The sequence below is a fragment of the Malaclemys terrapin genome, chromosome 4, assembly GCF_027887155.1.
Source record: "Malaclemys terrapin pileata isolate rMalTer1 chromosome 4, rMalTer1.hap1, whole genome shotgun sequence".
Lineage (NCBI taxonomy): Eukaryota > Metazoa > Chordata > Testudines > Emydidae > Malaclemys > Malaclemys terrapin.
The window spans coordinates 96,406,619-96,433,742 of NC_071508.1; the positions used below are offsets into that span (position 1 = coordinate 96,406,619).

Here is a 27,124-nt window from a genome sequence, read left to right on the forward strand (position 1 = left end):
TGCATTGTCCATCAGGACCTGGACCATCCTGCTCTTTATGTGAGGCAGGAAGGCGTGGCAGGCCCAGCGTACCACTCTGTGTAGGGAGCGATCGTGACTTGACCAACAACCTTGCGTGCTGAGATCAGGCTGCCACCACACTTGATCCCCGGACCTGACCTTTATTAGCTAGTCATTGGGGTACGGGTAAATTTGAAAACCTTAACATCACAGGTAAGTGGCCACTGGCACTATGTGAACACTCTCAGGGCTGACAAAAGACCAAAGAGCAGTGCCGTGAATTGGAAATGGCACTGGCCCAATACAAAAGGAGGAATTGTTGTGTCCTGGAAAAATGGAAATATGGAAATATGTGTCCTTCAAGTTGAGGGTGGCCAGGGAAAGCATGTGGAACTTCAACTTTCTGAGGTGCTTGTTGAGGCGTCACAGGTCCAAGATGGGTCTGTGGCCCCCTTTCACTTTCAGGATTAGAAAATAACAGCAGTAGAATCCTTCCCCCCTCATCTCCAGATTGCCCCCATTCTGAAGAGGTTATCTACCTCCTGGAGGAGGAGTTGCTCATGAGAAGGGTCCCTGAAGAGGGACGGAGAAGGTGGGGTAGAGGGAGAGTCAGCCAAGAACTGCAGGGTGTAGCCCAAAGATATTATGTTAAGCACCCAACGGTCTGAGGTCAGCCACAACCAGGCTGACTGGAAGGGGCACAGGCAGTTGAGGAAAGAGCAGGAAGGTGGATCCTGGGATGTGACTGGGGCACCATCCTCGAGTGTGCCCTCAAAATGCATGTTTCTGGCTTCCATCGTTCCTGGAAGGGCCAGACTGAGCAGATGACTGGGAAGACGAAGGGTGTCATCATTTAAATCCCTTGTCTCTGTCCTTTTTCCTATAGGTGCTCAACCGGGGAGTCCCCTAGGACCTGGACGGAGGAGGCAGAACCTAAGAACTATATACAAAGGAGGTAACAATAGCTGTTAAAAACGGCTAACACTCTTGCAGTTCAAGATGAGGCACTCTGACTAACTGTCGCAGGCAGTAAGAAGGAACTCAGAGGGCGTAGGGTCGGCAGCGCCTAATATACCAGCGCATGAGCACGGCATTCAAGAGGGTGTCACAGCCAACTCTACAGATACCGCTAAAGCAAAAATCTCCGATGACTGTGCATGTGGGTGTGCACACACCTAGAATGGAATCTACATGAGCAAGCACTCAAAGAACAACAGTCTGATGTTTTAGGATGCAGAAAGTGGCCCCACCTACTTAACGGAGTTTGACCATTGGGAGCATAAAACACCTATTCTCCAAACTTTGTAAAGGGATGCAGTTCACTCTGAATAGAAATCAAAGGATTGATTTTAAGCTACAAAATCATAAATGGTCTGAGTCCTAGCTACTTAAGGGAATCGCTTCTTCCCCACACGTAGCTGGGACAAACTCAGATCAGTAAAGATGGTTCTGTTAACACACTCTAAAATATGAGCTTTTTGGGGACTGAGTTAAGGCATTTTTGTGGAAAAGCCTTGACTCTGGAATTCAATTCTCTCATTGATCCAACAGAGCCTGAAACTTTCCAGACATAGTGCAAAGCTCATCCATTCTCTCAGGGCTCTGTTTCTTGGTGGGAAACAGTCTGCTGCATCTGGAAACAGCCTATTTAGGGCAGATGACGGTAAACATACCTTTCAGGAAAATTTTCAAAATTAATAAAAAGTATATCATGGGGACATGCTATCAGTAAACATGGGGCCAAGTGAAATTTGGAATTGGACCCAAATATGAACTTCCAGCACTCTATGGTGTCTGGATTCATTGTTCAAGTTTGGCTGATTATAGAGACAGGCCTTACTGGCAAAGATAGGTCCCAGATCTAATTATAAAATCTAAAAATAATTAAATTCAAACATTTCAGTATATTTGAAAAGAACTACATAAAACCCTTTATAGATAACGCTGTGCTATATACCTTATAAACTGGCTAAATAAGCTGGAAGTATTGCGAATGATTCGAGCAGCCTGGGATTCTTCGTGTTGGCACCTTTGTAATGTTAGACCATCATCCATATGTCCTTCTTGGTGTAATATAACCTATGGAATGTAAAAATAAAATCATGTTTGGAGGAAAATGTGCAATTGAAAATACAAAGCCTATAATTAGGCAAATAAATTCCATTTGGCAGAAACAATATTTCAAATGTAATTTTAATACTTTGCACCTCTTGCTTCAATATTGTGCTAAAATCTGTTACCTAATTTTGAATTACATATAGTACTTATATAATAGCTGAAATCCACTTTGTCCAGGAACTTCTAATACTGATAATTTGCCTATAACAATAATGCATAACGAATTTCTCAGTCTTTTCTAGCAAGATCACTTAGAAAAGGGAAAAGATCACTTAGAGAGATTATTAGTAAACCTTTGAGATTCTTTAAGCTTCCTTTTAAAGATAAGAAAAAAATTTCAATGTAAAAACAAAGATGCTTTCCTTTCTAAGCTCTATCTTGCAGGAAAAGAAGGACTGAATTTACTATTTTAAGAACGACAGGAAAACCAGTTACAGTGATAAACATCTTTAAGACATACTACCCATCAAGGGAAATGATGTTTTGAAAGCATCAACCTGTACCAAAAACTTCTCCTGATTCATCTAACCATTCTTACATTGACCTGGGTTCCTGATGGATCACCAAACTGAGCATGGTCAGTCCAGGCCTTTCTAGATGGAAGACCTCAAAGAAACACTTAGGAGCTTCAAGAAGTGGTACTGATGTTTTAGTGGGTCTTACCTCTGTCCTTCAACTATTCCCCCACCGTAATAGCACAAGATGAGAGAACACCATGCTGACTTTTGAAGATGTAAAGCCCAGGTTCATTTGGAGTCATTAAAGTCCATTGCACTTTTTGCCAGAGTAGTATGATTTACCGTCCCAGCTCAATTTTAGCCCCAGTAATTACATTCAAACTATCTGAATACCCCTTTCCTCTTAAGGATGGCTGAAATGATTAATATCAGTTTGCTGAGTTTGTAAAGCAATATAGGATCCTTGAGGGTGTTAAATATATATTTAATGCCCCTGTAAACATAACCATCGATGGATGATCACAATGCGTCAGTCACTACTAGCTGTAAATCATAATTTTACTCAACACTTGCTAGCATCTACTGAAATAATTTTGCTTTCAGATATTGAATATCTTGCAAAAAGAATGACACATGGAGGTTACTTAATTCTTTTGGCACCAGTTCCATATCATTGGTCCCTAACACAACATATTCATTTTCTCATTCGCACAATGTGTTCCAATTGTACAATCTACCATAACAACTCTATCAATAACTTGGGAAAATGCTATAGATAAACTATGTTAATTCTAACTCCATTATTCTTAGCAAAATGTACATGGACTTTGAAAAAAAGAGGGGGTCATGTGCCTCAGATTAAAGAAATCATTTAAACGCATCTCTCCCTTATAATGGAAGGTCAAGAGTGAGATCTTCTAAGATTTTTGGGAATTAAAGAGAATGCCTCAGTACAAGGATTGCCCTTTCTTTTCATCAGCTCAGATTTAAGTATCTCAGTCTGTATTTTAAATGATATCAATATTATCTGGATCCCTACCTCTTCACTACGCACTTTCTAGTAAACTGAATCATAAAAGGGGAATACTTTCTACATCCATTATAAGAAGTTTCTAGAACTGCTCCTTGAAATTAAAGTGCCAACAGACTTCCTGATCTATGAACTAACTAAATCTTGTCCTAATCTGTGCCTGTGTTTCTCCAGCAGCAGATAGGATGCAACACAAAAAGAAAGCACCATAGATAGATGCTGCATGTTCTATCTTTCATATTCTTTTCTCTCCCCTTTATGTGTGTTTTCTTCATTTTGTATTAAAGGAAACAGGATCAGGCTTCAAACAACAAGAGCAAAAACAGCTCAACAGCTGGTGGAGGGGACTTGATCACAAATAAAGAGCATCGTGTTGCACCAGCCTGAAGTGTCCCTGAGTCTCTGAGAAGAGGGGGAGAAGGGCCGAACTGGAGGGGCATGGCATGCACCCCGTTACACTCCTACTATGTTCAGTGGGAGTTTAAGGCACTCAACACCTCAACATTGTCAGGATGAAAGGCAATATGACCCAGTCGATCTCTTACATCTTTAATTTCTATGATTTTAGCTTATACTTTTATTTTTTTAAATGCTTACCTTTCTTTTCAAGGGTCCTAAACGTGGTGCTTTAGCATCCTGTGCTTGATAAGTCAGCCACAATGCACCGCTTACATGCTGGACAAAACAAATGGAATCACCATACTTTATTTCGGCGACTCCCATACCTTCTATGTCCCGTTTATGAACAGATTCCAGTTTTTCCTTTAGTTTAAAAAAACATAAAACAAAAAAAATGCAAAAGTATTTAGTTTAATCTCAATAGTGCAAAGACAAACGTTATACTCACTAATGTTGATTAAAGCCTATACTAGTCACTTTGTTAACAGATGTAGCTAAAAGTACACCTTTACATAATTTATGCCTTGATGTTACCAAATCAATGGGTTACGTTCTATCCTCAGAAAAAACGTTTATTTTAACTCGTTTCATTATAACAATTCTTCAGCACAACAACCAAACAATTAAATAAATAAGCCCATAAGTTAAACTTTTGTGAGGATTTACTCAAAGCTAGCATTACATGTATGTTAAACGCCCCCCCCCCAAAAAAATAGAAAACAATTCTAGTTCATTTTTTATTCAGAGTGAATAAAGCAACGCCCCATCTACTCTGCAGCAGACACTGATTTCTGAAGTGTTCCTCCAATATTAAATTCATTTAATTTTCAATGTGATTTTTTAATTTAAAACTGTATATGTAGAGAAAGTTGCTTGGGATTGTGGGATAAGCAAATTAGCTGATTATTTCCTCTACAGTGATCAGCAATTAATTAATTAATAATGACAAATTTAGAATTAGCACCCATGTGAGATTAATGGGAGTTATTCACATCTTTCCAACTATTGTATAGTGCTTTTTGGAAACTCAGGCTACCACTAGACCACTTTATATTCAGTTCACAACTGATAGGTTTTCTTCCCAACCTCCATGGTGGGAAACAAGGGTTTTTTTGTGTTTGTTTTTTAAATGAAAGTTTGAATGCCAGTGTACAATTCTGGAGCAAGAAGTGGATTCTGAAGCAAATTCTATGACTGCAGATCTCATATTTCAGTGCATTGTAAAAAACAGGTATAGGAACTATGTATCTAAATAAGTACTATAGTAGTAGTATCTATACTCTCTATATAATATTGTTTAACAGTATTACATTTATATGCATTTTGCTTATTTTATTATTATTCAGTAAATGTTTTAACATTTGTTATGGAGGAAGATTAACAACTTTCCTCTAGTTACAGATAACATTTATAGTTCAGTTAAGTGGTTGATTCAATGTCACGTGGAAGCCCAACGTGGAAAGAGGGGGTTCTGAAAGTTCAACAGCCCAAACGTACAAGGGAGTTCAATAATCAGTTGCTGCATTGACCCAATCCATATATATGGTACACACACTAAGGAAAGAGAGTTACAAAGAGACTGATAGCATGAATTAAGAAAATTGCTGTTGTGATTATAGATTGAGCTCATTCGTCAACTTAATTTACGGTATAGTTCTTAAAATAGATTTTTTTTTTTTACACTTGGACTAAACAGATTTAAGATTAAATGTCCAAGTTGCTAATGTCATCTGCAAGATTGCCCCCCACTCTTACTGCATTTCACTAAAAGCATTTCACTCTTTATCAAAAAAGTATTAATACTTCTGTGAATGCAATTGTAGCAAAGCAGATAGTGTTGCTGTAGATAGATTAAGCCAGCAATTCCATCATGCTGCATATTCAGATCTAGAGGCAGAGAGTGTGTATTTCCAAAGTCACATTTAGACTCATTGGTACATTAATCACTAGGTTAATTATAAACAATTTTTCATCAATATTTATTTATTTATGAGGACAACCTCCCTCCCCACCCCAATCACAAAATATAGATCTGATTTCTGGTGTCAGGCAAAATGGATCCTATGGATCTAACTCAGTGGGGGGGGGGAGACACAATCTTGCAGATGACATCAGCAACTTGGACATTTAATTTTATGACTTTTTAAAAAAAATAATACGTGGACTGAGCATTTCTGATATTTACAGTCTTTCTAATGTTACCAGGGTTAGGCCAGTCAATACTTCAGGCACAGACAGACCCACCAATGTTACTAAGATTATGTTTACTATTAATGTTCCAGTGATGCAAGGATGAAGCACAAGGTATTTGTCCTCTCTAAAATTCTGTGACAATACCAACTTAGGCCCCAGGAAATCAAGATGAGTCCTTTACCAAGGCCTGGCTCAGGGTTTCCATGTGTTCCCCATACGATTAGGCAACAGGCAACCTTCATTCACTATCTTCCCTAATTCCTTCCACAAAACAGGTCCTTAACAAACATGAGTTCTACCTAATATGTAGATAGGTATTTATATATTTTGGGTACATTGATAAGCCTGACTCATTCTTCTCTGTGCACCAGAAGTCAGAGCAGAGAAGTTAAGGATGATGGTGGGCTGGGAAGAGGACTTCACACTGAATTAGAGGTCTCAGAGCTGAGTAAATCAACTGAATGGTTTTGTAAGGGTCCCAGATTTGCTCAAACTCACAATGAGAAAGACAAAGTAAGAACTGCCACCAGGGCCAGCTCCAGGCACCAGCCCAGCAAGCAGGTGCTTGGGGCGGCCAAGGGGAAGGGGCGGCAAGTCGTGCTGTTCGGTGGCAATTCAGAAGTGGGTCCCTCTCGGATGGAAGCCCTGCCGCCGAATTCCCGCTGAAGAAGAAAGCGGCACGGTGGAGCTGCCGCCGGAGTGCCACCGATCGCAACTGCGATCGCGGCTTTTTTTTTTTTTCCACCGCTTGGGGTGGCAAAAACCCTGGAGCCGGTCCTGACTGCCACACTAGACAATATCAATAGACCATATAGTCTAGTATCACCTCGCTGATAATGGTCAATGTTGGAAACTCTGGGGGAAGACCTAGCCTTCTGTCTGCCTCCAAATTCATGCAATACACATTGCTTAATATATTGCAATGTGTTGTATCCACTGCATGATTACTTAGTCCAGGCCAGGGCATCAGCTGACCCTTTGTGGTAACACTGTACAGCATAGGCTATTTTTCTCAATCTGGGAGCTAGAAAGTCAGGAAGAGCTATAGTAACTGTGTTTGTCCAGCACCCTGGATTTAAAAAAAATCCCTTTGTGTTTACTGAAGTTAAATCCTGTCTCTTTCCCTTTGTAACATAAACCACATGTCTGTGGTTGGAAGGTTTATTCTGATCCCAGTGCCCAAACAGCCTATGTCCTTGAGTATAACAACAGCACTTGAATTTTTTTTATCTTACCTCTTTGAAGTCAAGATATTGAGATATTAAAAATAGCTATTAAACATGAAGTGTATTTAATGATGTTTGCCATAACTATGTTAATTCTCTTTTCACTTGCATGGAGCTGCCACATTTCAATGTCAATTTAAGCCTGAATAGACAGCATTGCAATGCCAAGATTAAATGAAATTACCATATACTCCTTGGGGATGCCATTACAATATCAAAACTATGGGAAAATGTCAGATCAAGTTTATGGAGATTGTACTATGATGTCCAAATGAGATGAAATTTCATCTCATCTCAGTGCATATTTACGGTGAGGACATTATGACGTTATGAACTTCTGAAGAGAGTATAATACAATGTCACAAATGAAATAAAATAATTTTGGTGCCAATTATTAATATTAGCTGATTAATTGCTTCATGTTTGCACAGCACTTTAAACATTGTAAGGACTATAGTACTAACTCTGTGAAGCTTATGCCAAAGGAAACAAAACTACTTCAGTACAAGCTTAAAGGGAGCATGTTATGATGTTGAAATCAAGCAATGTTAATACAACATCAGCTATCAAAATAAAATATTAAATTACGTTATACTGACCCTCTAACTGTGCCCTTGTTAATGATATTAAGCCACAAAACAAAGTTTTTCTACCTCATAAATACACAACTTGAATTTTGGCTTTTTTAGATCAGTTCTTATTTTAACAGTTGTGACACTAGGTAACGCCCCCAGCTGTTTTGTTCCTTGGAGGCTGGCCAGTTTCCCTATGATTTCAGATAAGCCACTTGGTTTCACTCTCAAGGGAAGAGGGACGTTTTCTAGAAGCTGAAAGGGTAGACAGGTCAGGATTCTTGGCAAAAGCCTGGTCTCTCTTTAAGTATTTATACAGACCCCATCACATGGTAGTGCCTAAGCACTTCCCCCTGCAAGGAACACCCTTCTCTTCCCTCCTCATAACCTGTGCTCAGGTTGCTTCCCTCAGGACAGGAACCAGTCAGGCTGAGGAAAACAAGTCACACCAGGAGGTCTGGCTGGTGGCAAAGAAAAAAATCAGCAGTTAACCAAATGGAAGAGTAGAGAGGGAAGGCTGACAGAATGGAGGAGGGTAAGCTGTATGATGCAGTCAGTATATTGGAAGGAGGGGCAAATTCTTTCAAAAATCTGGGGAATAGACTAAGGGAAAGTTGGGTATTCTCACTTCCTAGAGTGGAGCAGTATCGTGAGTGGTGACAGAGGAGAGGCTTGTGTTATGAAGGGAGAGACAGGAATGTGATTGGAGCTATGTTGACTCATCTGTAGTCCTTCTGTAAAGAGCAGTAAGGAAAGGTCCTTAGGGTTAAGTTCACCCATCCGTAAAAATGATTAGGTAGATTAGACAATAATTAAAATGGTATCTTCACCTGCTCCATTTCTCCCTTTATTAACAGTACTTGGCAAAAGTTAAAGTGACTTGACAAAAGCAGAGGCCTGCAGTCCAGGATTATAAAAAGAATAGCATGATCAAGCCAGCTCACTGAGCCTCTGGGTGCACCTTGTCAATGCCTATTTATTGCTGCTGCTGAATACTTCAGTCCTATAGCTCCATGTCCCTGAAGTCAGAAAATACAAAGCTTGAAATCTACTTTCTAATTTGAACATTTGGAAACTATCATATAAAAAGAAATCTAAAATACCTATTTCATTATCTTCTACCAAAAATGAATTAAGCTTTATGATAACTGTTAAACTATTACAGCATCCTAATGCCATTTTAATCCCCAAAGATAGCTACACCCTGGCAGATATGTAGAAACGAAGCCAAATTCTACTGTGTGAGTCATCTGTTACTTTTAAATGCATTAGAATGTTATTTATTTTGACTCTGATGTTAATAATTTATTTTTATCTTTATATACTGTTAAGAAAATAAAACCTGAAGTATAAAATATGAACTCTGAAATATTAAAAAAATAAATAAAAAAGAAACAAAAATATTATTTTCAAATTAATCCTAGTTCTTCTATAGTTGTGCTCAGAAAGTCTTATAAATGGCAGCTGAGCTCAGCTTAGCAGAGTAAGTACTGTGCTAGAATGGGAACATCCCATCTCAAAGCAGGATTCCACCCACCAGCTGTAGGGAAACTGTTGCCTCTCCAGTCACAATAGAATATTTCCCTTAAAACATATAGGCTGACATTTTAAAACTTAGGTGCTCAAAAGTGGGCCCCTAAATCCATATTCAGAACTTAAATAATAGTCTGATTTTAAAACTGCTGGGCACCTGAAGTTCTCATTAATTTCTGTGGGAGTTATGGATGCTCAATACCTCAGAAAAAAATCAGGACAAAGTAGGGCTGCAGGAAATGATACGTTTGAAAATGTTATTCATAATGGCCACAGAAAACAGATAAACTTGTTAGTGTATCTGTCATTAATATCTTTTCAGTCATCTTCACTTAAAGCAGTACAGTTGCCTAAAAAATTCTCTCACAACATTTATATATTAATTTAATTTTTCTATAAGGCCCAGACTTCTTCATCTCTGCTCTATTTCTATATGGAGACATTCAGAAAGAATATAATATGAATTCACATTTTAAAAAATTATTCCTAGTATTAGAGATGCTTGTGTAAAAGCAATTGAGTTAGTGGAAATGAAGTGCATTGTGAATGTGCAAAGCTGGGAGAGAAGAAAAGTCCTAAACAGGCTCCCAGACCAGGAGGAATGCAGTTCAGAGGACAGAAGCCTAAATAATAACAGTGATGGTAATGTGAGGTAAGGTTAAGAGAAAAGGGCTTATTTATTCAGAAAAAAATAAACCTGAAGGGGAGACATGATACCTGTCTATAAAAAACACAAAGGGGTATTTATAAGGAGCTCAGAAATTATTATTCTTACTTGTCAAAAAGTATAGAATAAGAACTAATAGGTAAGGTTACCTCAGTATCTGCAACATTCCCTTGAGCTTCCCCATACTTACTATAGGAAAGACTGTGGATATGGAGGCTAACTTCAAGTATTTACTTATCTAAGGTGATTGTCAAGTGTTCAAAATGTCTCAATCATAGTATTAAAGAATATATCTGGGAAAATACAGGCTAAAAGATAGCAGAAACTTCAAGGAGTTATGCAGTGGGTGAAGTTGCCACAGTAAATTGCAGCATTGTCAGTACTGGAAATACCTGAGGCTAGACCACATATCCTGTTGCACTGTCCGACTATGCCGGGAGGAGGACAGGAGGCCTTGTATGTGGTTTTAATTATTGCAACTTTATATTTAAATATCTGGGTGTACCTGGGAGCTAAAATGATACAGTGCAGGTAATTCCATATACTTGGGGTGCTGCTGTCAAACCTTCCATTTTCCAGTCCTGTTCCCACACATCCCAATGCTGGAACCCCCACTCCTCTCATATAAGCGTAAGGGGGGATATAAAGAAGGGGGAGGGTTGACTCCCTGCCGTACTAGTCATAGAAGCCCCAAACCCCCTTTCTTTGCTCTTTTAAAGGATTCCTCCTTTAAATCATTTACCACTAACATGGTCCCAGAACTGCTCTAGATACAAATACCTCCCACCTTCAGTCAGGTGGTGGAGTGTAGTGTCCCTCCCCTTCCCCCAACCCCAACCTGGTCTGGCTGTACTGCTTCCTGCCTCTTTACCTCCTTACTACCAGCCTGCCAGACAAGCCCTGCTGCAATTAAAGGGGGCAACTCACCTTTGCTGTCCACTGGACAAAATCCCCCACCACTTGATACGCAGTGTGGGCAATATCATAAATGCAATCCACATTGCATAGCCTCTATATACCAGAAGGGGCTGGAAAATTACTTAGCCAAATATCCAGTGATCGGAGGACAGGCTAATTCCCTGCTAACCTGTTAGTCTGACTCCATTGGTCAAAAACACTGTTCTCATGTTTTTTAAAAAAAGCAGTATCTGCCTTAATATGACAGCAGCTTTCTGTCTATCAAGGATGGTTTAGGGAAGAGGTTCTCAAACTACTATTTTTTTCATAGTTCAGATCACACCTAACAGAGAAATTCCCTCATGCATCTTCATGATCACATAGACCACTTAGCCTCCCATTTCCAATCACATCATCATTGTGGCAACTACAACAATTGCTTATATTAAAAAGTAGTATCAGGAAAGTATTTATGTATTTTTAGCTCTCCTTGGAATAATAAATGTTTGACCTTCTGGAAATCAGTTAATCACACTGCCTACTTCTGTTTTTCATCTCCTCTCCCTCTCCCATCTGTACTGTTTTTCTCAACTGGAAATGAGGAAAAATGCTAGCGCCACATGATTAGTTAGCAGCTCACTACAGGTCACAGTTTGAGAACCTGTGGTTTAGAGACTGACCAACTAGGTACCTGGGTTGAAATGCTTCACTTGCGATGCCACTACTATCTATATGACTACCTAAAGTGAGAACCAGGGCAGAATTTGTCCCAGTGAAATTAATCCTACCATGATACACAGTAAGAATGACTCTCTTAATGAGGTTCCTTCCAATTTAAATGGTTCTATGATCATATCATCTCTAGAATAATTCTATCTAAAGATAGTCTGTCATCTTTTTTGCCTGTTAATAATTTTTTCCAATAATTTTTTAATCTCAGTTTGTTCAACATAGTTTCAAATTTTTAAGATGCAAAAAACACACTACCATCTTCAACCAGAGTTACTTATTCCTGTATTTGTATTCAAAATCACTGTCAATTGCTTCTTCCTTTAAATAATTCTCTAAGATGCTGGAACCTATTTTGATCTAGCATTTGAGAGCTTCATAATTATTTACCTTTGATGCTCTAAAACAAAAGGAAGTAGATTTTGTGTCTGATTTCCCTCTGTCTAAAAGTGAAAGACCTTGTTCTTCAGTAAGTGCCAAGTACTGTCCTGTTGTAATGTGTCGAAGGCGGAAAGGTTGTCCCCACTTGATGTAACTGCCACTCCAACTAAACAAACAGATAGCAAAGATTAATCTCCAAATTACATGAAAAGAACATTTCCACTTTGAGCTTAAAAGACCTGCTGAAAATTCTAAAAAAACATCATATTCACAAACAATTCTGCCTAGATATCATATTTTCAATATTTCTCTGCACCTTTGTATTATTACAGATTTCTTTTTATTAATATTAATAGATGGACTAAAATAAGTCAAGTAGCAGGGGAAAATATTTAAATCAAGCTATACCTCTAGATAATCCATAGCAGAAGATCTGATCAAACTCCTAATAATTTAGTGGGAGCTACAAACAACACTGGCCCAAAATTACAGTACCTTATACGAAGGGGTTCCACTCTCCACAAGGATCTTGCACGAACACCAGCTCCTCCTGTTTCATACAATACCCTCCTGCAGACAGATTGAAAAGATCATCTCCTTGTGGTTACTTATAATACAAGGATTTTATAACTTATTACATTACCGAACACTGTTTTTCCAGCCACGTTAAGTGGAAGCAAATGGAGACCAGATTCCTACTCATCAACTGCACTGTCTATGTAAGAGTTTAAGTTGATCCATAACCATCTGATTTTTGTTGTTGTTAAATTTGTAGAGACTATAGAACAGTATCTCTCTTTCCTCAGCTACCTCCTTCTTAGGTGCTGATAAAAAATGTTCGAACTTCAAAAACACCAGATCAATTTTATGTCACTTGATTGTTCACAAATATCTCTAATTCATAGAGTTCCCCAGTCACAAGTATAAATTAATAAGGCTGTATGTATATAGAAGTACAATAGTAAACATAATTACAGATAACTGAACACATTCAGGAGCTGTAACTTACAGCAACCTGGGTAATCAGAATATCAATTTCAGGGTTTGAAATTCATTTCTAGACCAATATCTGCATTTCAGAGATGGTACATATAATCTGTACATACTCACAAATAAAAGTACTTTAATGTACTGTAATTCCAATTATATGTTGTGAGACAGTTATTACAATGCTATCTGTATGAATATTGCATTTTTATTGCTAGAAAGACTCAGCCCTTGCATTTACTAAAGGGAAACACTGCCTAAAAATATGAAAGAAAAATGTTGAATAAATAGCCCTCACAAAAACACTTAATTTAAGGAGTTAAGAACAATACAATAATTTTAAAAAGATAGACTATCTCAAATGAAAGATAAACATAACACCAATAGCCCCTGTCCAACCATTCAGGAAAAGGTATGAAGTAAACAGTTTGGCTTCATACTATCCCTTGAAGGTCAACTGATTCAGGTTCTGCCAAATCAACAGGGGCTAATGAATTCCCGAGTTAAGTCCCTCCATTCCCTGTCACCAGCCTCTAAGCTCTCAAATATCAGGACTGTTATCTTAAAGGCATCAGCTGTTCTCAAATGCTGTGCTGGTGCATGGGGTAAGAGGCAGTCCCTCAGGTAGGTAAAACTAGCCACATAAGACTGAAAAGGTAAGTATCAGCACTTCAATTTGCACCTGCAGATTTACTAAAGGTATTATTTTTGGAATTTGATGGTGGTCATTGCTATATTTCCTTTTTTCCAGTCAATGATTGGGCTCTCAGGAAAGATTTATGCAATTATTACTGTGTGTATACTTATGGTATATGGAGTAACAAAGCACTGTATTCAAATATCATTCTGCTGTGCTGGAAGATGACTTATTTAAGGCTTATGCCTTAGGCCTGGTCTACACTATGACTTTAATTTGGATTTAGCAGTGTTAAATCGCTTTAACCCTGCACCCGTCCACACAACAAAGCCATTTATTTCAAAATAAAGGGCTCTTAAAATCAATTTCTGTACTCCACCCCGACGAGCGGAGTAGCGCCAAAATCGATATTGTCATTTTGAATTAGGATTAGTGTGGCCGCAATTCGATGGTATTGGCCTCCGGGAGCTATCCCACAGTGCACCATTGTGACCGCTCTGGACAGCAATCTGAACTTGGATGCACTGGCCAGGTAGACAGGAAAAGCCCCGCGAACATTTGAATTTTATTTCCTGTTTGCCCAGCGTGGAGAGCACAGGTGACCACAGATAGCTCATCAGCATAGGTAACCATGCAGGCCGATAATCGAAAAAGAGCATCAGCATGGACCATAGGAGAGGTACTGGATCTGATCGCTATATGGAGAGAGGATTCAGTGCTAGCAGAACTTCGTTCGAAAAGACGAAATGCCAAAACTTTTGAAAAAAATCTCCAAGGGCATGATGGAGAGAGGCCACAATAGGGACTCAGATCAGTGCCGTGTGAAAGTCAAGGAGCTCAGACAAGCCTATCAAAAAACAAAGGAGGCAAACGGTCACTCCGGGTCAGAGCCGCGGACATGCCGCTTCTACACCGAGCTGCATGCAGTTCTAGGGGGGGCCGCCACCACTACCCCACCTCTGACCGTGGATTCTGAAGCGGGGGTAATCTCATCAGCTACACCTGAGGATTCTGCAGATGGGGAAGAGGAGGAGGAGGAGGAGGAGGAGGAGGAGGACGAGCTTGTGGAGAGCACACAGCACTCCGTTCTCCCTAACAGCCAGGATCTTTTTCTCAGCCTGACTGAAGTACCCTCCCACCCTCCCTGCGCGTAACCAGCAGCCAGGCGATTTGCCTCAGCCTCCCACCCCACCATAAAGGTCTCCCCCTTACTTTCACAGAGATTGTGGAGCGTACAGCAAGCAGCAATAACAATGGGGATATTGGTTTGGCTGAGGTCAGATGGAGTCAGTAGCGATCGCCAGCGACTTTTTAAATGGCCAAATGCACATTCTACCACCATTCTGCACTTGCTCAGCCTGTAGTTGAACAGCTCCTGACTCCTGTCCAGGCTGCCTGTGTATGGCTTCATGAGCCATGGCATTAAGGAATAGGCTGGGTCCCCAAGAATAACTATTGGCATTTCAACATCCCCAACGGTTATTTTCTGGTCCGGGAAGTAAGTCCCTTGCTGCAGCCGTTTAAACAGATTAGTGTTCCTGAAGACGCGAGCGTCATGAACCCTTCCCGGCCAGCCCAGGTTGATGTTGATGAAATGTCCCTTGTGATCCACAAGTGCTTGCAGCACCATTGAAAAGTACCCCTTGCGGTTTATGTACTGGGTACCCTGGTGCTCCGGTGCCAAGATAGGGATATGGGTTCCATCTATCGCCCCACCACAGTTAGGGAATCCCATTGCAGCAAAGCCATCCACTATGACCTGCACATTTCCCAGAGTCACTACCTTTCGTAGCAGCAGCTCAGTGTTTGCTTTGGCTATTTGCATCACAGCAGCCCCCACTGTAGATTTGCCCACTCCAAATTGATTCCCGACTGACCGGTAGCTGTCTGGCATTGCAAGCTTCCATAGGGCTATCGCCACTCGCTTCTCAACTGTGAGGGCTGCTCTCATCTTGGTATTCTAGCACTTCAGGGCAGGGGAAAGCAAGTCACAAAGTTCCATGAAAGTGCCCTTACGCACGTGAAAGTTTCGCAGCCACTGGGAATCATCCCACACCTGCAACACTATGCGGTCCCACCAGTCTGTGCTTGTTTCCCAGGCCCAGAATCGGCGTTCCACGGATAGAACCTGCCCCATTAACAACATGATTTCCAAAGCACCGGGGCCCGCGGTTTGAGAGAATTCTGTGTCCATGTCCATGTCCCCATCACTCTTGTTGCTGCGCTGCTGTCGCTGCCTCCTCCTTGCCTCGTTTTTCTGGTCCTGGTTCAGCATAAACTGCACGAGAACGTGCGAGGTGTTTACAATGTTCATGACTGCTGTCTTGAGCCGAGCTAGCTCCATGCTTGCCGTGGTATGGAGTCTGCAGTGTTCAGCCAGGAAAAAAGGCGCAAAATGGTTGTCTGCTGTTGCTTTCATGGAGGGAGGGGTGAGGCTGTACCCAGAACCACCTGCGACAATGTTTTTTGCCCCATCAGGCACTGGGATCTCAACCCAGAATTCCAATGGGCGGGGGAGACTGTGGGAACTATGGGATACCTATGGGATAACTACCCACAGTGCAACGCTCCGGAAATCGACGTTAGCCCCGGTACATGGACGCACACCGCCGAATTAATGTGCTTAGTGTGGCCGCATACATTTGACTTTATACAATCTGTTTCCAAAATTCGAATTATATAAATTCGGATTAATCCCATAGTGTAGACATACCCCTAGTCTTTATCATCTTTATTTTAAGGTATATTTAATTGTTTTTAAAACATCAACAAATTAACAATTGATTAAGTATGTTAATTATGAGAGTTCTGAAAGAGGGAGTATGAGAATTAAGGGACTACTCAACATTAATGCTTGATTCATATCAAGTCCTAAGTGTGTCAATTAAAATTTCCAGTTACTGATTCTTTTGTAGCTTTCACACACTTGTGGAAGGTAATCTGTGTGGTTTGTTTTTTCTTTCATTCTCAAGTGGGAGAAGGCAACAGGAAAGCATAAGAAATGCAAGAGTGTAGTCAATAATTAGTATTTGTTCAAAGGACCACACCAAACAGCAGAAGTGTTTCCTTTATTAATATGAATGATTGAAACTATTCCAAAAAAATCACAGAGGGGTTAAAATTGACAGACCTGGAATAGTGGAACAAAAAGACCTCATGACGGGTCCACTTGGTTAGAAGATTAAAAATCTGAAAGTTTGACAGTCAAATTCAAATTTGATCCTTGTAACATGATTTGGTTTCCATTTTACAAAGTATTATTTAACAGGGCAGTTCAGACTGGTTTGTTTTAGGAATATTTATCTTTTAAGATTACTGACTTCCAGGGTCAAGCTGGCCTTTACACTGCAATGGTAAATATTACAACACTTCTGGTGCTTGGATGAAATGACAGGAGTGATGCTCAGAAAATTGCTTACGCAAACCAAATCTTATTCCATTTACTTTTGCAGAGGGAAGACCTGCTCAGCCCTTAAGGGGGGATGGACTTTTTCTTTATTTACATTTAGTTTTCTGTTTTACAACAGAGTATGCAGCAAAGTAGTTTAACTACCCCTAAGTCTACAGAATTCCTGCTCTGACAAGCCTGTTAAAATATTATAGACCTGTGTACAAGTTACATCCCATTGACTAGATAATATCTTTTAAACTGAAGTTATATTCAGAAATGTGACTAAATTGGCATTGTGGGAACCATATAATTATTGTATCCTATGATTTTCACATTGAATCTGTTTACTATTGTTTTTATTTGCCCAACTGTCAGGCCTGCACACTCAACTTGTGATCTTTGTGTGCATTTTCACTTGCAATAAAGATTCTGCAGATCCAATTCTGTCCACAGTCACAGCATTCAAACCAACTCAGATGAAATTTCCACAAGTGCAACTGAGGACAGAACTTGACCATGCAACTGGAAACTGGTTTATACTACCACTGATTAGGTACAAGCTAGAAATCAGTCAAGCTCGTTTTCTTACAACAGTGTAGGCTCTGTAGTTCTAAACAAGATAAAAGAGTAGCAAACTTTTGGCCACTAGTAAAAGCAGAAAGAATAGAGAACACACACATGAATTAGACCTGCTGAATAAGAACGTGCCATTTTTACATAATCACTTTTCTGAACATAACTGTTCTTTAAACATAACCATTCCATTAACAAAAAAAATGAGATGATAATTTCCCTGATGCTGTCTTCCCAAAGCATTCCTAATAAATCTGAGGCAAAAACTATGTGCTACCATGTTAAAAATAATGTGAGCAGTGTGATGAATAGTGTGCTTCAACAGTATCTGTCCCAAGATGCACTTGGAGAGCTGTATTTAAGCATTGTTTATCAGCAGTCTTTAAAGATCTGTAAGCAACTTGAATATCTATCATTTCCTAAATGACAATAAATGAAAAAAAAATTGACAAAGAGGTATGGGAGGTGGAATAAATAGTTAAGTAAAGTATTCTCACCACAACATAGGATCCCAACTCCATTGAGTTTGAATATTGTCCTCACACTTGTGATTTCTCCTTTAACTTACACTAAACATGTGAGACCCGAGAGCTTTCCCTTACAGCATCAGAACAAAAATCAACAAAGAGTCCTGTGGCACTTTATAGACTAACAGACGTATTGGAGCATAAGCTTTCGTGGGTGAAGACCCACTTCGTCAGACGCATGTTTGACCCATGAAAGCTTATGCTCCAATACGTCTGTTAGTCTATAAGGTGCCACAGGACTCTTTGTTGATTTTTACAGATTATACTTTTTACAGTATATTGCTAAGCACAAACCTGTATTCTGTCTACCCACACAAAGCCAAATCCCCAAAATATTACTTGACCTGTTTTGTGATTTTAACAGCAACATGAAGATATTATTTATGCACTTCATTTGCTTGCATCTTAGGGGAAAAAAATGAAATTTTCTTTGCTTAATAATGATAGCATTTAACTAGTTCTAATTAGGCTGTGAAGTTCACACATATAGGTGAATGGGATCTGAGAAGAACAAGGATCACATTGTGCTGTTGTTTCTTGCTTACCGACATTTTCTGCAAGATTGGATTATCAGAGAAGTAGCCCTTCTATTATTCTTGACAATGAAAAAAATATACAATTTTCTTTTTACTGAAATTTTAGAATTTGCAGAATATTGTATAATGTAGTAAAAAAATCTCAAGGATCAGTCATTTTTCCACTGATGCATTTTTTTCTCATCCCTGATGTTCAGTCAGGCATTTGGTTGTTCCCCACCACACCCTCACTGTTGTTTGTTTGGGGTTGTGTGTGGGGTGGGGATTTGCTGTGTGTGTTTGAACAAGGAATTATCAACATCATTGAGACTGTTGCAGCAACACACAGAGATGCAGCTCTCAGACCCCTATGTTTTGATCAGGCAGGAAGAATGTGCACTGGGCTGTCACAAAGGGTCAGTTCTATTAATAGTAACACAGGAATTTCAGATTGTCTGGAATAGGTTGAGCAAGTGGACTGTAATACTCAAAACCCTTTTCTACAAGCAATGTACTGTGGACCAAAGTGATTTTCAGTCTCTCTTATGTAGTTCTTACTAATTAATTTTGCTGACTCTCTTTTTTCCTACATCTGTTCCTATTTTTCAAATTTATTTTGTTTTGTAGAATCTATGTGTGATTGTTCTGAACATAAAGCAGTTCAAACTGGATACTAATGTTTATTTTTTCTGAAATCCTGATGATGGCAATGCAACTCCAAACAAATCTCAGTACATTATATCACTGCTGTGGGTAAACTTCAAAAACTATTCCAGATGGCATTCCTAGTCAGATGGGAATTTCTCCTGTTCTTGAAATACCAATTTGTAATGAGCTGGTCTTGCTTCATTAACATAAACAACAACTTTTTCAATTGTACCACTGTATTTATACAGTGTTTTCAGAATGCATATAAAGCTGCCTGTTGAAGCAGGAACACTGGGGAGTATTAGACACTTGCCAAACATATATTTAAAAATAAAGTGAGAGAGAGACACATACATAAGATAAGAAGAAGCCTAATGACTGCACGACTCATTTTCATGTTTTTAGTGAAATAATAGCAAGTAAATTAGTCCCTGTGATTTCTCTACATACTGAACAAAATTGTGCCATTATTTACACCAGTGCAACCCCACTAACCTCAGTGAGATTGTAAGAGTATTATGGAGGTCAAAGTTTGCCCCACTATCAGTACCAGGCATTCAGAAATTGTATAAAAGTTCTGCGCGTTTGTGCGCACACACACACTTTACAGTTTTATATTTACTCACACAAAGAAAATACTGAGAAAAAAAATTTACTGACAAGTGAAGCTGCACTTCGATTTTCAGGGGAAAAAAATGTTTAAAAATCCATGCTCACTCACTTCTGCTGTGAATCACTCTGGTCTGTAGATGGGATTGTCAAACACTCATCATGGCCATGAAAAAAACGTACTACATGCCCACCAAGTAGATATCCTGGAAAAGAATCATATTACCTAATTAACTTATGGAAACATTGATAAAAGCAATAATATTTGTGAATCCACAGTTGTAAAACCTGGATTTAGTCAGTATTTTATCAGCAGTGAAATTAAATAAGTACATACAATAATTTGTATGACATCAAATGTATTACGTTAGTATGATATTGTTTTCAACAAAAAAAGTCTGCATTGAAACTGAAGATGAAAAAGAAAATAAAGTATCCCAGACATTTAAGAGCTAAATTAGGATTCAGAGATAGGCAAGTGGAAATTAAAGCTTCCATAATTACTATTGTTTTGAGTGGCATTTTGAAGCAAAAGCATAGTCAAATGCATACTACTATAGTTTTGAGATAGAAGTGAGTGTTCTAAATTATTGAAATTTAAATGTCTACCATACAAAATGTCTTGTTAAGTGAAGCTATCAGCCCGTTTTGACATTTATAATGTGTGTCAAAATCAAAACTGCATAGCAATAGAAGGTGATTGGGGCAGAGAAAAACACTTAGCTATTCTGTAGATTTAGATTTTAATGGAGGCTATCTTTCCAACCCATTTAACACAAAGACTGCAGGTCAAATGTAGGCAGTTTGCCACACAGCACAAAAGAAGAAACATGATTAATCAACATCTTACTGTGAACTGTTCTAACGTCACCAGTCAAATCTGTGCTTTTTAGTTTTTTAAAAAGAACACACCAGAAAAAGTGGGGGAAAGGTTAGAGCAGCAGTTCTCAAACTGTGGGTCGGGACCCCAAAGTGGGTTGCGACCCTGTTTTAATGGGGTCGTCACGGCTTGCGTAAGACTTGCTAGGGCCCAGGCTCGGGACCGAAGCTGAAGCCAGAGCTCCACCACCCAGGGCTGAAGCCCTCACTGGTGGGGCTCAGATTACAGGTCCCCCGCCTGGGTCTGTTTGACAGTGAATCATTGATATCTACTCTGAGAATGATCTTTTAACCAGTTTTGCACCCACCTTCCAGTAATTTCATCTTGTTTGCTTATGAGAGTTTCATTTGGGGCTGTGTCAAAAGCCTTACTAAGATCAAGCTATATCAGATCTACTGCTTCCCCCCCATCCACTAGGCCACTCACCCGGTCAGAGAAGGAAATTAGGTTGGTTTGGCATGTTCTTGACAAATCCAAACTGGCTATTCCTTATAAACCTATTGCTTAATAATTTGTTCCTGTATCTTTCCAGGTAACAAAGTTAGGTTGACTCATCTTTTTGTTCCCCTTTTTAACCACAGGTACAGTTTGCCCTTCTCCAGTCCTCTCAGGCCGCATGAGTTTTCAGATAATTGCTAATGGTTCCAAGATTGTTTCAGCTAGTTCCTTAAGTACCCTAGGGTGAATTTCATCAGACCCTGCTGATGTGAATATATTTTACTTATCTAAATATTCTTTAACCTGTTTTCCCCTATTTTGCCTGTGTTCCTTCCTCCTTGTTAATACTGTGTTGAGTATCTCGTCAACATTCACATTTTTAGTGAACCCTGAAGCAAAATAGGCATTAAACACCTGAGCCTTCTTGATGTCATTATTAGCTCTCCTTCCCCGCAATGCAGAATATCTACACTTTCCTTCATCTTTCTCTTGCTCCTAACATATTAAAGAACCTCTACTTCTTGCCTTTTATGTCCTTTGCTAGGTGTAACTTATAGAAATTTAGAAATTAATGGAGATATCCCATCTCCTAGAACTGGAAGGGACCTTGAAAGGTCATTGAATCCAGCCCCCTGTCTTCACTAGCAGGACCAAGTACTGATTTTGCCCCAGATCCTCAAGTGGCCCCCTGAAGGATTGAACTCACAACCCTGGGTTTAGCAGGCCAATGCTCAAACCACTGAGCTATCCCTCCTTTCTGATTTTGTCCTTACATGATTGTGCTATTCTTCTTTACTCATCCTTAGCCATTCATCCTTGTTTCCACATTTTGTAGGATTCTTTTTTGATTTTCAGGTCATTAAAATGATCCTGATGGAGCCACACTGGCCCTCTTATTATTCTTCCTATCTTTTCTTTGCATCGGGATAGTTTGCAGTTTTGCCTTTAATACTATCTCCTTGAGAAACTGCCAGCATTCCTGAACTTTTTTTATCCCTTAGATTTTCTTCCTATGGAACCTTACCTACCAGTTCTCTGAGTTTGTTAAAGTCTGCTTTTGTGAAATCCATTCTCCTTATTTTGCTGCTTTCACTCCTTCCTTTTTTTTTTTTTTTTTTTTTTTTTTTTTGGAATCATGAAATCTATCATTGCTTGATCATGTTTACCAAATTGCCTTCAACCTTTCGATTTGCAACCAATTCCACCCTGCTGGACAGATACAAGTCTGAACTGGCTCGCCCACTGGTTCCTTCCTCCACTTTGCAAAAGTATATATATTCTTGATGTATCATGCAACACCTCCTCCCTTCTTCCTGCTTGTCCTTCTTGGACAAGCTATAATACTTATAGCAGTCATGATATTGATCCCACCAAGTCTGTGTAGCACCAATTAAGTCACAATTTAGCGTATATACTAATAGTTCCAGTTCGTCCAGTTTATCCCCATACTCCTTATGACACTCTCCACAGTGTCTGCACCAGGAGAGTTCTTCCCGGACAGATGAGAGACTTTTAGGGCTCCTATAAGCAGCGCTAGCCTTTTTACCTAACATAAAGAAGCTAGAGAGACCCCATATTTTTGCATTTAAGATGAGTAGGCATTTGCAGATCCCTGTTTCATCAGGATTTGAAAGGATATCTTTGTAAGAAGAATCAATAAGAAAACTCTGGAACACCAGAAAGAAAGCCTTGAATAACTTGATAGTAGTGACCCAAAGATAGATTGATGCTACATGTGATATATTGATTTCGATATGTAAATGGCCAAGTTTTAAAAATGTGACCTCCGTTTAAATAGGTGCACCTGCCTGCATGTACATTTTTCTAACACTACCGATAGACAGGTGCTATAGGCTTGCTGTGTATATGCACCCTCATATGCAAATGATAGAAATGCAAATTTTCAAACAGGTGAATGTAAAAGTGCATAATTAAATAACTGGACACATCGGAGGTTTACACAAACATACAGATATTTGCATGTGTAATCCAGATATCCATACTACACTGAGGTATTAACAAACCTGAAATGTATGCACACCTTTGTGAACAAAAGATAAACCTAGGACCAGAATTTCTCACACTTAGAGATGCAAGTGATTATGCCTGAATAACTAATGGGCAAAGATGCATACAGAAATAATTGAAGCCACGTTTGAAAATCTGGCCCACTTATTCTGATATCAAGTATAATCTTTTCCAAAATACTGGAAAATAACCTTTTTGATAGAAAATTTTTGCTATAAAATTAACAATACTAATAAAGCATTAACTGAGCCATTGAAAGTTAATGCCATGTTTTATAATTAGTCCACAACATCCTGTGACAGGGCACCTTCTCAGGCTCACCAGCCTCATCTGCTTTTTGCCTTGGCGAGACGGCCTTGGGTAAAATAGTCCCTCTTGGTAGCACAGGGGAAGTCCCTTCCTTCTCTCCACCAGTCTTTTTAGCTTGTTTTTCTCCCTTATTGGAGGGAATGCATCCTCCCCTCCTGGAGAGGCTCCCTGTCTTGCTGCTCCTGACCTACTGGCAGCAGGACTCCTCCTCTCTCTCGCCTTTTCCCTCCTCCCAACAGGGGAGGGGTTAAAAAGGTCTCAAGCAGCCCTTAGTTGGAATCAGCTGATCCTAATTGACCTCAGGTAACTCCCTTCCAGCTGATCCTAATTGATTCTCTGGTAGCCCCTTCTCAGCTGAACCTGATTGACCTGTAGTTACCCCTCCTCAGTTGATAAGGAGGAGGGCCTTTTAAGCCTCTGAGACTGTTTTCTACTCTACCCCTGCAGCTGTCCGTCTTGAGTTTATCACAATCCTTACACATAAAGCATGATTTTATGAGATTATTTCCATTCATCTTTTTTTTTTTAGTACATGCTCAGACTGCAAAACAGACTCTCTCTAATAGGCGTTGAAACATTCACAAGTTAATCATAATTCTTCTTGCATTATTACAAATAGACAAAACTCTATGAAAATATTTTTGATGTTTAAGAGTAATGCACAGTTCATCCTCTGGGAATATTAATTGCTTAATTTATTTTAAAAATTAGTATATTCAGTGTTCGTTATCTTGATGAAACACTGACAAAAGAAAGTTGTGTCCCATTGTGAGTCTCATCTCTAGTAATTAGATACAGTATCTTATATTTTAAATATATTCTGCATACATGGAACTTTGATAGGAGATGTGGTGTTACAATTTTTCTACATAATTATAGCAATATTCTGAAAATAAGGGTAGTCTTGCCAAAAAGCACTTGTGTTTGAGGGTTTTATTCTACTTCAGAAATTTGGCCTCAAAAGGTGATACAGAATGTAAAACCTTGAGGACATTTGGTACCCATGGAAGTGAAGATCTAATAGCACTGACTTGAACAAAAGCATAATACAGATAGGCACGCTGCTCAAAATTCTCCCGTCAACCTAGCTACCATCTCTCAGGAAGGTAGAATACCTATCTCAATGGGAGAACGCCTCCCATCAGCATAGGTTGCATCTTCACTGAAGTGCTACTGTGGTGCAGTTGCATTGTTACAGCATTTTAAGTATAGACATGCCCAATATCTTCTTACATATCCTGTCACTTCTTTAAACTAAAGAACATAAAAATGAATTAATCTTTCCTGACATTTCTATGCTGTCCATTTCACACTTTTGTCTAAGTTTGTTGAAAAGTTCACTTTTCTCTGTGTCATTCAAACTTGCAATCTTTGGTTTATCTTTCATTCCCCCAATTCCTTTTCCTGTCATACCCAGGCTCTCCAAAACTTGCTGCCGCTTCTTATAATGTTTCTATCTTACCTCTTCTTCTTCCCTTACTGCCAAAAACATAGTTCATTTGGTGCTTCTGTCTTACCTACACTACCATAACATCTTTCCATCCAGTTTCCCGGATTCTTTTCTTTCCAATATGTTTTTCTGCATAATTAAGGTTAATTACCTGTAATCGGCATTCTTTGAGATGAGCATCTGCTCAGTCCCACTTGTTGGACCAAGGCAACTGCACCACAAGCTTTTGGAGAGCACCATCCATTGGGGGCACTTGCCCCTCCTGGAGGGTTCCAAAGGTATAAAAAAAGTGATTGGCCTCAACTGACCCTCAGTTCTTCCACTAATTCTGGAATTCCTAACCTGGGACTCCTAAAAAGTGGGGAGCACAAATACCAGGGTCTCATCTCAAAGAATGCCAGTTACTTCATTTCTTTATCAAATGGTGTCTGTATATTTCCACCATTTTTGCAAGCAGTACAAAGCCTAGGAAGGCAGGCGGAGTTCTTCTAGATAAACAAGAAGAGCAGGAATGCCAAGGAAGCATCAGCTCTGGCTGCCAGGTCAAGAGTGAATAGAAGTGAATGAACTTCTTGCTCTCCCAAAGCATGTGTTAATGTGGGGATTTTTTTTTTTTTTTGCTGAAAATACATGTACAGCTGCAGTTTCAGTCATGCAATATGGTGTGATGAAGACAGTGTGAGGGCTTGCCTGCAATGCTGCCTTTGTCCTGGATGAAGACTGACATTTCCAGGAGGCTGAAGCTGTCAGGCCATGATAATTGTGAAACATGGTGCATTTTACATGGACAACCTTTGGACCACAAAGGACGGACTCATTGTGACATACTGGGGCACAAGGCAGTCTGTGTCACCCCTGCCCTGGAACCGTGGGTGCCTTACAATGCTTTGCTGTAGTAGCTCCCAGCTGGGATGCTAACAAACAGTCTTCCAGCATGTAAACCGCACCCTGAGTGTCTGTGTGTAACTGCAGCCTGCTAGCCACACACTGGCTTTCACCAGCTTTGGTTATATCAGGGTGACCCCAACACATACATTTCTGGGGAAGATCTGGGACTTGGTATGTCCTGCATGATCCAGCCCTTTACTAGACAGTAGGAGGAAGGGGTAATCACTACCAGCCAGCATGGATTTACCAAGAAACAAATCATGCCAAACCAGCTTGATTTTCTTCTTTGACAGGGTAACTGGTTTGGTGGATAGGGAGAATGCTGTGGACATAATATACCTGAACTTCAGCAATGCTTTTGACACAGTCCTACATGACATTCTGATAAGTAAGCTGGAGAAATGCAGGCTTGGCAGAGCTACCATTACGTGGATACATAATTGGTCAAACAACCGCAGACAAAGAGTAACTATTAATGGAACTATGTCAGATTGGAAGGAGTGGGGTTACACAAGTAGGATTACACAGGGATCTGTTCTGGGTCCAGTGTTGTTTAACATATTTATTCAAGACCTGGATGTAGGAATAGAGAGCTTACTAATCAAATTTGCAGATGACGCAAAGCTAAGGCGGTTGCAAACACTTTGGAAGATAGAGCTAAAATTCAGAGGGATCTTGATAAATTGAAGAACTGGTTTATAGACAACAAAATGAAATTCAACAAAGACATACATAAGGTGCTACACTTAGGGAAGAAAAACCAAATGCACAAATACAGAATGGGGGATAACTGGCTTGGCAGCAGCACTGTTGAGAAGGATCTGGGAGTTGTGGTGGATCACAGCCTCAACATGAGTCAGCAATGTGATGCTGTTGCAAAAAAAAAAAAAAAAATGCAATTTTAAGTTGCATTAACGGAGTCATAGCATGCAAGTCACGGGAGGTGATAGTACCACTCTACTTGATGCTGGTTAGGCCTCAGCTGGAGTACGGTGTCCAACTTTGGTCACCAACATATAGAAAGGATGTGGAGAAACTGGA

The 27,124-nt window shown here is 39.6% G+C and overlaps 1 protein-coding gene across 17 annotated transcripts in view; it reads right to left on the reverse strand.

The window, feature by feature from the left end:
• Positions 1 to 27,124, reverse strand: part of RYR3 (ryanodine receptor 3) — a 551,551-nt gene that overhangs the window by 382,219 nt on the left and 142,208 nt on the right. For all 17 annotated transcript variants that reach the window (XM_054027214.1, XM_054027212.1, XM_054027213.1 and 14 more), the window contains 5 exons: positions 20,203 to 20,296; positions 12,699 to 12,773; positions 12,213 to 12,369; positions 4,204 to 4,368; positions 1,958 to 2,079 (listed from right to left, as the gene is read on the reverse strand). In XM_054027214.1, coding sequence (XP_053883189.1) covers positions 1,958 to 2,079; positions 4,204 to 4,368; positions 12,213 to 12,369; positions 12,699 to 12,773; positions 20,203 to 20,296 — 613 coding nt within the window. The remainder of the gene's footprint in view (positions 1 to 1,957; positions 2,080 to 4,203; positions 4,369 to 12,212; positions 12,370 to 12,698; positions 12,774 to 20,202; positions 20,297 to 27,124) is intronic.